Source organism: Halichoerus grypus, chromosome 14 (assembly GCF_964656455.1).
Source record: "Halichoerus grypus chromosome 14, mHalGry1.hap1.1, whole genome shotgun sequence".
In the NCBI taxonomy this organism is placed as follows: Eukaryota; Metazoa; Chordata; class Mammalia; order Carnivora; family Phocidae; genus Halichoerus; species Halichoerus grypus.
This window is the reverse complement of record NC_135725.1, coordinates 87014858-87030189: the sequence shown is the minus strand read 5'-3', so window position 1 is coordinate 87030189 and position 15332 is coordinate 87014858. Positions and strand designations below refer to the sequence as shown.

At 62.4% G+C, this 15332-nt stretch overlaps 2 protein-coding genes across 7 annotated transcripts; one reads left to right on the top strand and one right to left on the bottom strand.

The window, feature by feature from the left end:
* Nucleotides 1-96: 96 nt before the first annotated feature.
* Nucleotides 97-3535, top strand: ZDHHC12 (zDHHC palmitoyltransferase 12). 5 transcript variants are annotated; one of them, XM_036069107.1, is made up of 5 exons: nt 97-250; nt 1746-1882; nt 2245-2322; nt 2521-2684; nt 2871-3535. In XM_036069107.1, the coding sequence occupies exons 1-5, from the start codon at nt 151-153 to the stop codon at nt 3199-3201; spliced, it is 810 nt and encodes a 269-aa protein (XP_035925000.1). In that variant the 5' UTR covers nt 97-150; the 3' UTR covers nt 3202-3535. The 5 variants fall into 5 exon arrangements, with proteins under 5 accessions (XP_035925000.1, XP_077917994.1, XP_035924992.1 ...); XM_078061868.1 differs by having other exon boundaries at nt 2518-2680; nt 2836-3535; XM_036069099.1 differs by having other exon boundaries at nt 2518-2684.
* PKN3 (protein kinase N3) lies at nt 3476-14910 on the bottom strand. Of its 2 annotated transcripts, none has more exons than XM_036069065.2 (22): nt 14598-14910; nt 11743-11983; nt 11409-11554; nt 10603-10714; nt 10403-10530; nt 10042-10225; nt 8988-9134; nt 8796-8905; nt 8546-8689; nt 8053-8128; nt 7799-7967; nt 7529-7631; nt 7354-7421; nt 6982-7045; nt 6746-6837; nt 6230-6406; nt 5217-5279; nt 5029-5105; nt 4458-4600; nt 4261-4368; nt 4061-4097; nt 3476-3925 (listed from the first exon to the last, which is right to left on the bottom strand). In XM_036069065.2, exons 1-22 carry the CDS (start codon nt 14619-14621, stop codon nt 3795-3797), a joined length of 2544 nt encoding a protein of 847 aa, XP_035924958.2. In that variant the 5' UTR covers nt 14622-14910; the 3' UTR covers nt 3476-3794. The 2 variants fall into 2 exon arrangements, with proteins under 2 accessions (XP_035924958.2, XP_035924949.2); XM_036069056.2 differs by having other exon boundaries at nt 4017-4097; nt 14598-14908.
* Between the last annotated feature and the right edge of the window lie 422 nt (nt 14911-15332).

Genomic DNA, 15332 nt, shown 5'->3' with positions numbered 1-15332 from the left:
GCAGCTGCCATCCAATAGGCAGCCTCCCCGACCCAATAAGGCCCCGCCCACCCCCAGATCCACCAATCCGCGGGTGGCCGCGGCCCCTCTCTCCCTTGAAGGGCCCGCCCCTCCAGGCGCTTCTTCCGGGTGGGGCCCCAGGCGGAGGAGATGGCGCCGTGGGCGCTCCTCAGCCCTGGGGTCCTGGTGCGGACCGGGCACACTGTGCTGACCTGGGGGATCACGCTGGTGCTCTTCCTGCACGATACCGGTGAGCCGGACCCCGCGCGACCCCGGACCCACCCAATCCCGCGTGGTTCCCCAGACGTTTGGGTCTCAGTGGGTCTCCTGCTGAAGCCCCAGAAATCCTGGGATTCACCCCATTTCCGCCAGCTCCTGAGCCTCTTCCCCATCTATCAGTCCAAGAGCCACCTGCCTTCTGCCTAATACCCAGTTGATCCCTAATAAATCCCAGCATCTTCCTGATCCCTGCCAGATGCCCTGTGCATCCCAGGACCCATCCGGTGCCCACCAGATCCGACGAGCGACCTGAGACCCCATCTCCCCTGATCCCGGGACCCACCCGGTCCTTCCCAGGAATTGACTCCCAACCGTCCCTCCGTAAGATTCCGAGGATCAAGTAGATCAAGGACTGGCACCCCGCCCATTTCCGTGGCCACTAGCTGCCCAAGTCCAGGCTCCCCACCCTCTGGAGCAAGAAAACACCGAGGGGAGTGGCCTGTCCCGCATTTCCCCATCCTCACTTCTTGCCCCGAGGTCCTCATCCACCCCACTGCCCTGACTCCACTAACATCCTTCCCCCTCTTTACCTGCCAGGCTGCCTCCAACCCAAGTTCTCACCCTCCCTCCCTGCCAACGAGGGTAGCCCCACTCCCCCCATCCTTGCTCCAGCCTCAACCCCTGGACTGGAGGTGTTGTCACTTTCCTCCCAAGACCTTCTCAAGCCTCCTCCACGGTCTTCACTCTTAAGCCTAAAAACCTGCTCAGTCTCCCCATCAAAAAGGAACCCCCCAACCCACCTTCCCTTCTCTGCTCCTTTTCACAACCGCGGGGCCCCAGAGCTGTCCACACTTTGTTATCTAACTGTCCCATGCCCCTCACTCCTCACCCCTACTCCCCCCCAAATCCTCATTCACCCCCATGAGTTGGACAGTCCCTGGCCAGCCCCTCCTCTGTCTCTATCTCATGGGCATATCAGACCTGGCAGGTCTACCCATCATGGAGCCGAAGGCAGGGACCCCTCCTCCCTCTCCCACACATCTAGTCAAGTCTGGCCCCTTCACCCCCTTCCTCCTTATCTATCCATCCCTTTGTCTCCACTCTTCCAGCCTGCCTGTGCCCTTGTCTAGCTACCCTCCTCTCCCTCCCGGATAGGCTCTCTGCCTCCAGGCTTCCTCCTCCTCCCCCATCCGTCTTTTCTCCAGCAGGCGGGTTTTCAGAAACAGATCTGACCCTGTAAGCTTACATGGTTCCCTATCACCCTTTGCCCTCCAGATAAAATGCAGATGAACTTTTTTTTTTTTTTTTTTTTTTTTTTTTTGCTGGGCCCAAACTTCTCTTCTCCCTCCTGTACCCTATGCAGTGGCCACACTTGCAGACTTGACCACTCATTAAACCCCATCTCCAGGCCTTTGCTCAGCCAGGGACAGACTCTCCACCTTCAGCTACATCCCCCTACACATAGGGGGCATGTTCTCCTGTTCGCCTCCAGCCCCAGCCTCACTCTCCTTCTCTGGCCTCTCCAGCGCTGCGGCAGTGGGAAGAGCAGGGGGAGCTGCTCCTGCCCCTTACCTTCCTGCTCCTCGTGCTGGCCTCCCTGCTGCTCTACCTGGCCGTGTCGCTCATGGACCCGGGCTATGTGAATGTCCAGCCCCAGCCCCAGGTAACCAGGGGGCCCCTTTCTCCCACCAACAGGACACACCAGGCCCCTGTAACAGTCTCATGCCAGGATCTGTGCGGAGCGCTTTGCGGGGGGTACCTCAGTGAATCCTCTTAGTGGCCCTAGAACCTCCTCCTACAATGAGGAAGTCGCCAAGGCCCAGCGAGGAGAGACAACTGACAGAGGTCACCAGCTTCGCTTCACTTGGACCAGAGCATTCTGCCACACCCTACCCCCTCCAAGACACAGGGGACGGGCCCCCAACCGCGCAGACCCAGAGCTAAGCCAGCCCCCGAGGGAAATGCCCACCTGTACCATTTGCCTCCCTAGGGGACCCTATCTTATACCCCATCTCCCACTTTCAGGAGGAGGTCAAGGAGGAGCAGACGGCCATGGTTCCTCCAGCCATCCCCCTTCGGCACTGCAGATACTGCCTGGTGCTGGTGGGTGACCAGGGACCTCCACGGGAGGGCGCGGGCGCAGGGCGGGGGGGCAAGGTGGAGACTCCCTGACCTCCTGCCCCCGTGCCGTGGCCTCCCCCCTCCAGGAAGGCCTCCCAGATTGAGGCCCCAGCCTCCTGACCTCGTCACTCCCCTCAGGGGAGCTGGCCTTGAGCCCTCCCCCCTCCATGCCCACAGCAGCCCCTGCGGGCCCGGCACTGCCGTGAGTGTCGCCGCTGCGTGCGCCGCTACGACCACCACTGCCCCTGGATGGAGAACTGCGTGGGGGAGCGCAACCACCCGCTCTTCGTGGCCTACCTGGCGCTGCAGCTGGTGGTGCTTCTCTGGGGCCTGTACCTGGCATGGTGGGTGCCACCGCCACCCGGGGCACGGGGGGGACCGCAGCATGCGCCTGCAACGTGGAAAGAGCCAGGACTCCCTCTTGGCGGCCTCGGACCCTCTCCCAAATGGCCTGCCCCCCCCCCCCAGGGCTCCCTGGGGCACCCCTGCCATCCCCCTGCCTAGCTCCCCATCTCTGTCCTGCCCTGCAGGTCTGGCCTCCATTTCTCCCAGCCTTGGGGGCTATGGCTGCGGTCCAGCGGGCTGCTCTTTGCCACCTTCCTGCTGCTCTCCCTCTTCTCTTTGGCGGCCAGCCTGCTCCTCGCCTCACACCTCTACCTGGTGGCCAGCAACACCACCACCTGGGAGTTCATCTCCTCGCACCGCATTGCCTACCTCCGCCAGCGCCCCAGCAACCCCTTCGACCGCGGCCTGACCCGCAACCTGACCCACTTCTTCTGTGGATGGCCCTCAGGGTCCTGGGAGACCCTCTGGGCCGAGGGAGAGGACGAGGAGGAGGAGGGCAGGAGCCAGGCTGTTTAGGGTCGCTGGAGGCAAGGCTGCCATCTTGTGCCTCAAAACCAGAGAGGATGCGCCCCGCTGGGGTTGGCCCTCAGAGGGCCTGAGGTTCTTCACTCCTGCCCATTCCTCCCAGGCCTCAGAGCAGAGCTGAATGACAGGACCCCTGCCTCAGTGGGCAGTTCTGCCCTCCAAAGGAAGAAGGGGAGGCAGAGGACCTGTGGGGGGGCTCGGGCACCAGCGACCTGGGCTTCGGAGACCTCCACCCCGCCTCCGACGCCAGGATGCCTCCAGAGGGCACAGTTTTATAAGTTTAATAATCCATAAAGCAAGTCAAGTATTAAAAAACCAAACCAAACTGCTCCTTGCTGTGCCGCCGCTTCTGGTCCAGGTCTCCCAGGGGGTGGGGAGCCCCCCACAGCAGCCCCGCCGCTGCCACTTCAAGGCCCAAGACCCCCGAACAACCCGGTGAGGCCCAGGCCTCCAGGGCAGGGCACGCAGCTGGGCAGACAGGGCGGACGTGCCAGAGAGGCCCTCAGGGCCCCAGGAATCCTTCTGACACAAAGTCGAAGTCTCGGAAGGCGGCCTGCTGGCGGGCGGTCAGGGGGCAGCGCGGGTCAGGCGGGGTCAGGGCCGGCGGCAGCCCCGTGAACTCGCCCTCGAAGTAGCGCAGGTCCGTAGGGCCACAGAGCGTGGGCAGGAAGGGGGGCCGGACGGTGCGGGCAAGCAGGGCCTGCCAGTCGGTGGTCTGGGGGCGAGGACAGAGCTGCCTGAGACGACGAACAGCGCCCCACGCGGCCCGACGCCTCCCACTGTGCCAGGCACCCAGCACCACTCACCCTGAAGAAAGGCTGGGTCTTGATCTCCTCCGCGTCCTGCTCACCCGCCCCCAGGCGCTGCTCCGGGCACTTCTGCAGGAGCTGGGCAAGAGAACGGGGGGGGGGCTCATGGAGGGCACTCGGCCCCAGGCACTGCCCACCTGCCCAGGTCCCCCAAGTGAGCTGGGCCACAGGGCCCCCGAGAGTGGGTGGTGAGCCACGGCCGCTGTCCAGCCCGGCCCTGCCCAGCCCCTGCGCTGATTACCTTCTGAATGAGCTCGAGACCTTGCACCGACAGAAAGCGGGGATATGGGGCATCCGCGTTGACGATGCAGTCAAATACCTCCTCCTCTGTGTCCCCGGGGAATGGGCACTAGGGGGAAAGGGTGCTCAGCAGGGTGCCTGAGCCACCCCCGTCCCACCCCAGCCTAGAGGCCCTGGCAGCCCAGGTCCAGTGCTCACCTCGCCCACCAGCATCTCATAGAGCAGCACACCCAACCCCCACCAGTCCACAGCCCGTGTGTAGGCCTCCTGGGTCAGCACTTCCGGGGCCAGGAACTCTGGGGTGCCGCAGAAGGTGCTTGTCCGGTCCCCAAAGCCGATCCCTGCAAACCAGCATCCACACTGATGCCGGCCCGATGTGTCTCATCCACATAACCTCAGTGGGTGTGAGAATCAACAGCCAACCCTCATGACCTCAGGTACCGAACCCCGTGCCAAGCCCTGCCCCGTACCCTTGGAGGTGGGAGCGTCTTTATGCCATCAGACAGGAGGAAGCGGAGCCTCAGCCAAGCTCACATGCCAAGGTCATGAAGAAGAAGAACCCGGTGCCCTCTCCCACCCTGAGTACGGCCTCTCCCTCTGGCTGAGGGCAAGCTGGGGCTCTTTAAGAGCCTCTAGGGCTGGGAAGGAAAAACCAGTGTGTCCAGCTGGTCCCTGGAATGAGGGCTGGGGTGGGGGGGCCCAGACCCTGCTGGCCTGGGCTGGGCGAGCAAGGCTGGAGGACAGGGGATCCTGGGCAGGAGGCACCCACCTTCCTTACACAGCCCAAAGTCTGCAATCTTCAGGAAACCCTGGGCATCCAGCAGAAGGTTATCCAACTTCAGGTCCCTGAGGGTGCGGGGGGCAGATCAAGGGGGCCCTGGAGCATCGCAGGAGGAGGGCAGTGGATGCTCCTTCACCACCCCACTACCCACCCCCAGCACCTCCGGGGCAAGTTACCTGTAAATGATCTTTTTCTCATGTAAGAACTGCAACCCGAGGACCACACAGGCCAGGTAGAACCTGTGGGAGGCATGGGGGGAAGTTCACGCCCAAGACTGTGGGGGGCAGGGCAGGGAGACACCAGGATGGCCCTGGCCCCGGCAGCCCTGGGTGGCCCAGCCAGAGTCAGGTTGGATGAGAGCCTGAGGGGTGCCTCCCGCCACGGGGAGGGGCAGGGGAGAGCGGATGCTTCTCCAGACGGTGGCCCCAAGGCTGCTGCCCGCTGACAGCCTACCCTTCTTGGGCTCTGAGATCGTGCCAGGAATGAGGCCACGTGTCCTCACGGCTTACTCTCCCACATCCTCCCAGCCACCCGCAGCTGATACTCATCACATCTGTTTTTCAAAGGAGGATCTAAGACTCCAGGTCAGGGATGCACCTGGGGTCACACACCTAGTGGCAGACCCAGATTCCAGGGCCTGCACTCTGCTGGGCAAGAAATAACTCCAGGGGCGCGCCTGGGTGGCTCAGTCAGTTAAGCGTCTGCCTTCGGCTCAGGTCAGGATCCCAGGGTCCTGGGATCGAGTCCCGCATCCAGGCTCCTTGCTCATCGGGGAGCCTGCTTCTCCCTCTGCCTGCCGCTCCCCCCTGCTTGTACCCTCTCTCTCTCTCTCTCTCTGACAAATAAATAAAATCTTTAAGAAAAAAAGAAAAAAGAAATAACTCCAGCTGCTAGTCACTCACTAGTCACAGGTTCCCATACTCCACAATTTATAAACATTGGGTTCATCTACCCAACAAGCCTGTGAAATAGTTCTCATTCGCCCCATTCACAGCTCTGTAAACCGAGGCCCAAGGTCACAGTGCTGTGAGAGCTGAAGAGAGCTGACAACCAGGATTTGAACCAAGGCTTCCCTGACTCCACACCGTTCTGCTGCTGGGCACCCTGGGGGAAGCAGGGTGAAGGGAGCGGGCAGAGGGGACCGGGGAAGGCTTGCTGGAAGAGGCAGACAAGAGGGGTGGGCACCCACCGGGCCTGGGGCTCAGGGAAGACGTCCTCGTGGATCTGCATCATGAGGTCGCCACCGGGTGCAAACTCGGTCACGAAGCAGGCGTGGCTGGAGGTCTGGAAGCAGGCAAGGAGGGAGAGCAGGAAGGGGTGCCCCGTGCGGCCCACGGCCTCCAGGATGCGTTTCTCGCAATACAGGCTGCGATGGGGGAGGGGGGAGAGGGGGCGTTTGGAGGGAAGGAAGACCCCTGCTAGCTGAGCCCTGCCACCCACACAACAGCCCTGGCCCTCTGGGTCTTCAAAGTGCCAGGCGGTAGAATGATGGTTTCTACGTCTCAGGCACAGAGAAGAGGGGACCCGCCCAAGGGCACCCAATTAACCGCTGCAGGTGCTAGAGAGAGAACCCAGGACTGGCTGGCCCCAGAGGGTCACCTCTTCAAAGTCCCAGGAGCACTCAGCTGCCTTCCGGTGCCCCCAGCCCAGGCCCGCCATCCGGGGTCCCCTCCAGCGCCAGGTACCCACGGGCCTGACTACACACCTCTCCATCTCATCCCGGCTCAGCACCTCCTGCTTCTTGAGCGCTTTGATGGCGTAGTATTTCCCCGTCCCTTTGAACTGGACCAGGAGGACCTGGGGACCAGAAAGAGTTCGGGCTCCAGGTGGACAGCACGAGGCATCCTTTGCTCCCCCCACCCATGGCCCCATGGGTCACAGCCTCCTCCCAGCTCAGGGGCCTGCTCACCCACTCCCATGGTACCTTCCTCAGCCCACTACCTTTCCGAAGTGTCCCCGGCCCAGCACGGCCAAGCAGCGGAAGTCCTGAAGCCGGGGGGGTTTCCTGCAAGAGAGAAGGCACGGGAAGCCCCCTGAGACAAGAGCTGGGCCTCCATGAATTGCTGCTCCAAACCGTCCACACCCTGTCCTGGGCTGTCCCCACCAATGAGGCTGGAAAGCCTGGGGGTGGGGGTGGGGGGTTCCTGGGACAGAGGTTTCCTAGAGTCTAGAATGCAGCTGGAGCTCAATAATGTGGGTTTAGTGAGTAAGAACCTGAGAGCAAGGAGCATCAGATGATGTCTGAATGGACACGCGAACACCCGAGGGAGTAGGTAAATGTCTCAAGCATAAAAGTGAGCCTGACGGGGGTACCTGGTGGCTGAGGTGGGAGGAGGCGGCCCGAGTCGCGTCCTGGGCTCCATGTGGGGGCGTTTGGTGCGCTGTGAGGGCAGAGGGGCTCAGAGCAGAGCCGGGCTGCCTGCCCTCTTTCCCTCCAGCCCCGCCACCCCTAGCCCAGCAGTCCCCGGGGCCACCAGCACCCCCTCACCGGGATCTCCTCGGGGGTCGGCTCCCGGGGCAGGTAGAGGCGTGGGGGCTTGGGCGGGGGCCTCGTCTCTTCTCCCAGGGGGCTCTTCTTGGGTGGGAAATTACTACGTGGAGAAAGCAGACTCGTGGCAGGGCACAGGCTGATGGAAGAGCCATGGGGATGGACACACAGCAATGCCAGCGACAGACAGAGGGTCACAGGGTGAGCGACACCAGTTGCACCCGGAGAGAGGCAGAGGAAGGGGGCAGCCGAGGCGGGGTGGCTCCTCACCTGGGCGAGGCAGGGTCAGTAGCTCCCTGGGGTGTGGCCGGGCTCTGGGGGCACGCTTTCGGGGGGCTGATCGTGCTTGGGGAGCTGCAGGGGGGCAGCAGGCTCATGACTAAGCGTCCCCAGGCCGCCATGCTGAGGTTCATCTGCGAAGCCCTCAGGAAGTCCTGACCTGGGACAAAAGGGGGGCTCAGTCCCAAGGCCCCCAACGGCCCCTTCCCTGCCCCCTAACTGCACAGCCCTCTCCCCGTCTGCACCTCTGCGTTTAGAGAAAATGCGTTTCTGCCTCTGCAGCCGGGGCCTCCTCTCAAAGACAGGGTCACAGAAGGTCACCTGCGGGGGCAGAGGGCAGGGCTGGAGACCGGTCCTCTCCCACCCCACCTACCACCAGGGCACCCCGCCGCTCTCCAGGATCCCAGCCTGAGCCTCCAGTGCAATGATGCAAGAGCCAGAGGGGCCCAGAGAGAGGGATTCAATGTCTGCCTTGGTACCAGTGGGGAAACTGAGGCCCAGAGAAGAGAGGCACTTGTCCAGGGTCGCACGTGGGGCTAGGCAGTCAGGACCAAGACGTGGGCCTCTAGACTCCCACGCAGTCCTCAGACAGGGGCTGGGGATCCTTAGATCCTGGAGACCTCCTCCCTGCGGGCCCCAACTTCCACTCCAATGTGCAGATGGGTCACCTAGTCTTGAAGGGCCTTCTAGCTCGGATGGAGCCGGGGCCCGTCCAGGTCAGGGCAGGGTAGGGGGCACCTGGGCAAACAGCAGTCCCTGGGGCACCAGACTGAGGGAGAGCTGGTGACAGGCATTGTCCAGGAAGTCCTCCAGCCGCAGGAAGGCCAGGCCACACAGCTGCCGCCAGTCCCGCCAGCGCACCCCGATCTCCAGCTCCCGGGCCTATGTCGGGGAGGCCAGGCTGACGAGCGGGGCATGGCACGTGCCCCTACTTGGCCGGCCTTCCGCCCCGCCGCCCGAGGGCACACCTGCCCGCCCCGGGGCTCACCCGCTCCAGGGGGACAATAAAGGTCTGGTCCCAGGACTGCTTGGCCACCGGCCCCCAGCCAGTCTGGCCCACGACACGATTGTCCACCTTCAGCACAGCCAGCACCTCGGCTGCAGGGCCAGACAGGGAGTCAGGGCAGGCGAGGGCTGGGGGTCCTCTGCTGCCCCCAGCTCCCTGCGGCCCCCTACTCACTGGCCAGCTCTCCGCCACCGCGCTGCGGCTTGGCCCGGCCCCGGAGCCAGCCCTGGGAGGGGCTCCCGGCCAGTGCCACCGCCGGGGACCGTCCAGGCACGGCTGTCAGCAGCTGCTCACAGCCCAGAAGGCGGACCTCCAGCGTCCCTGCGGGGAATGTGACAGCGTCAGGTACCATTCTCCCACTGCCACACCCAGGTCTCCCAAAGATGGCCGAACCCAGACCCTGCCCACATTAGTTGGGGTGTTTAGCCAGGAGACAGGATATAAAGTGGCCCCAAGTAGCCAGCCGAATTCTAGGCCTTTTAATAAGCCATGCCCTGCCCTGCCTTCCCCAACTTGTCTACTTGGCCAACTCCCAGAAGCCCTTCAAGGCTAAGTGTAGACACCACCTCCTCCAGGAAGCATTCCTTGATTCCCCAACACCAGGTGAGGGAGCGCATGCAGCCCCTGTCCTTCCCCTTCTCAGCTCTGCTCACAGCAGGATGTGGCCTGTCTAACCCTGAACCAGCTCTGACCGGGGAAGGGGCTGGGCTCTCTGGCTGGCCCTGTGTCCCGGGTAGGAAGTTCAGGGTTTCCAAGGTCAGCATGCTTAGATTATCTGATGATGATAATTCAGCTACAATTCAGACAAACCCAGCTCAGGGATAAGAAGGGACTTTCCAGTAGTCCAAACTGCCCAGGACTGGGGACCACGGCCTCCAGGGCTGTGAGCTCCCCTAACACGGACGCTTTAACCATCGTCATGGTTACTCATTTAAATAACAGCTTCGCTGCTCGTGTGCGGACCATCCTGGCACTGTGCCTAGCGCTTCACGCGCGACAACTCACTGAATTCCACAGCAACCCCACGGAAGTAGGTGCTGTCATCATCCCCATTTGCCAGAAGCATAAACTAAGGGTCCAGAGAGCAGAAGTCTGTTGCCCCAGCTCACGCAGCTAGGGGGCGGCGGGACCAGGGTTGAAACTCTTCTCCAGAGTTCTCCCCCTCTGTGTTTCAGGGTGCTCGCTGGGAGAAAAGGGGAGCCCTGACGTGGGAGGGACTCCTGGCTACCTGTCATGGCGGTGGGCTTCACAAGCACCCCCGAAGGCTGGGGGTTCCCAGACCCAGCGGTCCGCAGCTCCCGGGCCACTCGGCCGCGCAGAGGATGAGCGGGAGGCAGACCCTCCAGCAGCTGCTCCAAGGCCAGCCGCAGGAGGTCCAGTTTCTGGGAGGACTCCTGCAGCTGGGCCTGAGCCTGCGGAGCAGAAACGGGCAGGGGGGACGGGTCCATGAAGCACGGCGGCCGGGGCCAGTGGCTCGGGCCACCTGCCCGCAATGAGGCCCCGCACGGCCCGGCCACAGTGCAGAGGGTGGCGTGGGGACAAGCAGACGCTCAGAGAGGAGCAGCAACGGGAGAGCACCCTGGTCTGACCTCGGCCAGCGCCTTCCGGTCTTGCGTTCGCCGGCCACCCAGCAGCTTCACCACGTTCTTGGCACCCTCGGCCACGGCAGCCTCGATGCGTAGCCGATGTCTTAGCTCCTCTGCCAGCAGCTCAGGACCTGGGAGGAGGGGTCAGCCCTCAGGCCCATGCCCTGCTCTGCCCGGCCCGGCCCCGCTTCCCCAAGCCTCACCTGGTTCCGGGGACCCACTGGCTTCCAGGCTGCTGATCTTCATCCGCAGCAGGGCCACCTTCAGCTGGCTGTCCCGCAGCATCTGCTGGGCAGCTGCCAGAAGCTTCCTCTCCTATGGGGGCATGACATATGCCCCCACCGAACCAGGGCCAGCCCTGAGCCTCCCTGGTCAGACCAAGGCTGAAGCCAAGCCTCCTTGGTTAGCCTCGGTCTGGGGCAGCGCCTCCTCCATCAGATGAGATAAGACCTGGGGTCAAGCTTCCCTCATCCCATCAGGGCCGAGCTCCCCACATCATGCTGGGAGTTGGGGCCGCGGGTGGACCTTCCCTACTAGACTGGGAACATGGCCTGGGGTTTCCCCATTAGACCGAGTTTTGCCTTCTCTGTTAGATTAGGGGTTCAAGCCGTGCCTTGCCCACCAAGCTGAGATTTGGGGGCTGTGCCTCCCCCATCAGACTAATGGTTAAGAATGGGTCTCCCTTATAGGGTCACTGGCCCGGTTGCATTCCCTCTCAGAATAGGGGCTGGGGCAGCACTTCCCCTAACAATCTGAGAGCCACATCTCCCCGCTCAGACCCCAGGAGCTTTTTTTTAAAAAGATTTTGTTTATTTATTTGACAGAGAGAGATACACAGCGAGAGAGAGAACACAAGCAGGGGGAGTGGGAGAGGGAGAAGCAGGCTTCCCGCAGAGCAGGGAGCCCGATGCGGGGCTCGATCCCAGGACTCCGGGATCATGACCTGAGCCGAAGGCAGACGCTTAACGACTGAGCCACCCAGGCGCCACCATGACCCCAGGAGCCTTACCTTGGGCGTGCCGTTGGCATACGTGTGTGTCATATTCTCTGCCCCCTGCTTCACCTTCAGCTCCACCTGCAGCTGCCTCTGGAGAGCCTCCAGGTGCCGAGCCCTGGGCTGCGCTGCGGGTGGCTGGGGGCCCGCGGCCACAGGTTCTGTGCACAGTGTGGGGCCCATGAAGCCCTGACCCAGAGCCAAGAGCCCCCTGCCCTATGGCCTGGCTCTCTCCTCCCGTCCTGGGCAGGGGTACACCTGAAGAGGCTCTGAGAGGGCTCAGGGCCGAGGTCGAGGAGCTGGGTGGGCCCGGCACCTCCTGTCCCCAGGGGTCCGACCCCTCACTCACCGGCCAGGCCGGGCCCAGGGCCGGGCAGCAGGATGCGCGCATGCAGCGCCCTCAGCTCTCCGTGTAGCTGCTCCAGGCGGCGGTTGGAGGAGCGCAGGAGTTGCTGCACGTGGCCCAGGTGGCGGCGATCTGTGGCCACCCTCCGCAGGTTCTCTACACCCTCCTTGATTTTCAGCTCCTTCTGGATGGCCCGGCGGATCACCTCTTTCTCATCCTCCGGGGGCCGCTGCCGGGCCCCAGGCTGTGGAATAGCAGAGCAGTAATGCCCCCCGCCATCCCAGCCACCAGCGGCCTCGGGTCCCCCCAGACGGAGGGAGAAGGAGGTGTGCGCAGCAGCCAGGATGGACCCCCAGGGCTCGGGAGGCCTGACCTTCCAGCTAGTATCCCCAGGCCAGATGCAAACCCCGAAGCTATGCATTCCACCCATGTTCCTGTCCTCTGCCACTAGGGAGGAGGGAGAGGGAAAAATTGGCAATGTTTACAGTCAACTCTTGAACAACACGGGTTTGAACTGCGCGGGTCCACTTATAAGCAAATTGTTTTCAATAAACACAGTACAGGGCTGTAAATGTATTTTCTCTTCCTTACGATTTTCTTTTTTTTTTTTTAAGATTTTATTTATTTATTTGACACACAGAGAGATAGAGAACACAAGCAGGGGGAGCGGCAGGCAGAGGGAGAGGGAGAAGCAGGCTCCCGGCTGAGCAGGGAGCCCGATGTGAGACTCGATCCTAGGACCCTGGAACCATGACCTGAGCCGAAGGCAGATGCTTAACCAACTGAGCCACCCAGGCGTCCCTCCTTATGATTTTCTTAATAACGTTCCCTTTTTTTTCTAGCTTCCTTTATTGTAAGAACACAGTATAGGATACACATAACATACAGAATAGGTGTTAGTCAACTGTTGATGTTATCGGTGAGGCTTCTGGTCGCCAGTAGGCTATTAGTAGTTAAGTTCTGGGGGAGTCAAAAGTTATACGTGGATTTTCAACTGCCTGGGGGGGAGTCAGTGCCCCAGACCCCTGGGTTGTTCAAGGGACAAAAGTACATGGTGTCAGGGTCTGTTCTGAGCTTTGCATACATTAATTTATCAATCCTCACAACAATCCCATGAGGTAAGTATAGTTATTATCCCCATTTTACAGATGGGGAAGCTGAGACACAGAGAGGTTAAGTAACTTGCCCATGGTCACAACACCGAGAAGGGGATGCCACCCTCTCCTCGCCGACCCATCGGGCTGCCCTCTCCAAGGCTGCGACTCCAGCTGAGATTTGGGGCCAGAAAGGAGGCTAGGGAGCCACCCAAGGTCACACAGAGAGGGCAGCCAGAGGCCTGAGTAGGGGCCAGGGATGTTCCCTCAGGTAGCAAAGCAGAGGCTCAGAGAGGGGCTGAGGAGGTCTCTGGGAGCCATTCCCAGCTCAGCTACTGGGAGGAAGTAGAGGTTTTCTCATACTTCACCCCAGGTGGGAGCAAGGAAGAGGAAAAGCTCCTTCTCAGAAGCCAGCATTTCAAACCAACCAGTGCCAAAGCTGACCTCAGCCCAGGGTAACCCATGATGCCCCCCACTCCCATGGACTCCTCTGGGGCCTCCACCTTACCTCTCGGCTCTCCATCTCCTGAGCCCAGTGTTAGGGGTGCCACCCCAGCCTCAGGGACGCCCCCACCCCAGGCCTGCGCTGGGCTGCTGGCCTGGCTGTCAGAGGGCAGGGGCGGGACTCAGGAAATCCTTTGAGGGCCCTAGGCCAGAGGGCCAGAGCCAAAGGCCTGAGCAAACAAAGATCCCATGGAGCGGGGGGCCCGGCCACCGGGGTCCTGACTCACCCAGCTGCCGCTGCTGGGCGGAGGTTCACAGGAAATCGGAAAATGTGTACAAGCCACTCCTGGAACAGGCGGAGGGACCTCCGGAGGAAGGGGGTGGGAGGGGGCAGAGGCAGCACTTAAGGTTGCCTGAGACGTTGGGTGGGGGCACTCGAGGAGTCCTGCGGAGGACACTTTGCCCTTGGGCATACCCCATGGTCCCGTCTGCTCTGGGTTGGAATTCTGCCAAGTACACACACGTCCGCCTTTCTGCTCTACAGCTGGGACCCCACCCCATTTGCTCTGGGCAGACCTCCACCCCTCCCTCCCCACTAACAAACACACAGCTTTGGCTGCTGTGTCCACCAGCACCTATTGCCAGGGCTGGCAGGAACGCCGCCGCCCTCGCCATTTGGACTAGAACCCTCTGTGTACCCGAAGGTTCCCGCCCAGGTGCTGGGCCAGGCCCCCCCAGTTCTGTCCAATTGTGTCCAACTGGATTGTGTCCAATCCCCACATGCCTTTGTGATCTGGGAAGGACCCCCCCCAAGTGCACAGAGATTGGCCCCCTCCAAGTCCCTCTTCTTCCTGCACACACACACACACACACACACACACACATACACACACACACACATTCCTCTCCCCCCAGGACTGGTCCCAATGTGCCCCCACGGTCCCCCTTTGCTTTCCAGGCAGATTCCTACCGGTCTTACAGTCCCACAGGGAAGAACCGATTTTGGGAAACTTTGGGACCCATCCTGGTGGCCCTGACTGCGGATTCGGACGTGCTCCTGCGCTGGCCTGACTAGAGGGTCTGAGTCACTTGGGGGTGATTTGGGGACGTTTTCAGGGGACATGAACGACTCACCCCCATGCTCACGTCTGCCCTGCGAGGTGTAGCGAAGCCCGGGGCCGGGGCTGAGAAGGGACCCGGGAGGGGCTGGGGGTCGGGTCTAGGGGACGCGGCCGGAGCTCGGGGCGCCCGCGGCGTCAATGAGATTTCCCGACCCCCTCGGCCCGCGCCCGCAGCCCTGCCTCTCTGGGCGCCGTTCACCTGCCGCGGCGCCCCCTCCTCCATGGCGCCGCTCCGGCCGCTCGGCCCCTCCTCTCGACCACTGCGGTTCCGGAAGCCTCGGCCCCACCGCCAGGACTTTCAAACTTGAAACTTCCCGGGAAGCCGAGCCGCAGCCGCGGGATCGGGCGCCCCCTCCCGAGGTCGGCTGGCCCTCGCGGGACCTGGGATCAGCGCCGCCTCTCGGCTGCGAGAGGTCAGCGCCCGGGACCCTACTCCTCAACCCGAGGCCCCCGCGCCTCCCCGGCTCCCACGTTCCGCGGGCTTTGGGGCCCAGCGCCCCTTTCCTGAGGCCGCAGTTCCGGCTCGGTGTGACGCTGAAGCCCGCCCCGGGACAGAAGGGCAGGAAGGGACATTTCCTGGGCCGGGGTTCTCTAGCTGCCCTGAGGGGTGGCAGGGTGGCGATAGCGCCGCCTGCCGGCCGCGGGACACTGCCGGTGCGGCCGGCCCGCTCCAGCCCGGCTCAGCGGCTTCCTCGGAGCCCCGCCACCACCTGGTTCCCGCCCCGAAGTTTCTCGTAGTCTTAGATCCTTGGTGTCAAATGGGCTAACCCCAAACCTGTCTTGGCCCTGTCTAGAGTCACTACTCTAAGAAGGTATACGTCTCAAAAAAGTAAAGCCTCGCCCAAATCATGCCAAATTACAAAGGACAGATGAATAAACCAAACATCTCCGGGCACCTGGGTGGCTCAGGTCAGGATCCCAAGGTCCTGGGATT

Excerpts from the sequence above, each read along its gene's own strand:
- ZDHHC12 (XM_078061868.1), top strand. The coding sequence starts at position 151 with ATGGCGCCGTGGGCGCTCCTCAGCCCTGGGGTCCTGGTGCGGACCGGG. Across the intron at positions 1,883-2,244 it reads ATGTCCAGCCCCAGCCCCAG|GAGGAGGTCAAGGAGGAGCA; the intron begins GTAACCAGGGGG and ends TCCCACTTTCAG. Across the intron at positions 2,681-2,835 it reads TCTCTGGGGCCTGTACCTGG|CCTGCCTAGCTCCCCATCTC; the intron begins CATGGTGGGTGC and ends CCCTGCCATCCC.
- PKN3 (XM_036069056.2), bottom strand. The coding sequence starts at position 14,621 with ATGGAGGAGGGGGCGCCGCGGCAG. Across the intron at positions 7,968-8,052 it reads CATTTTCTCTAAACGCAGAG|GTCAGGACTTCCTGAGGGCT; the intron begins GTGCAGACGGGG and ends CTTTTGTCCCAG. Across the intron at positions 7,422-7,528 it reads CGACCCCCGAGGAGATCCCG|CGCACCAAACGCCCCCACAT; the intron begins GTGAGGGGGTGC and ends CTGCCCTCACAG.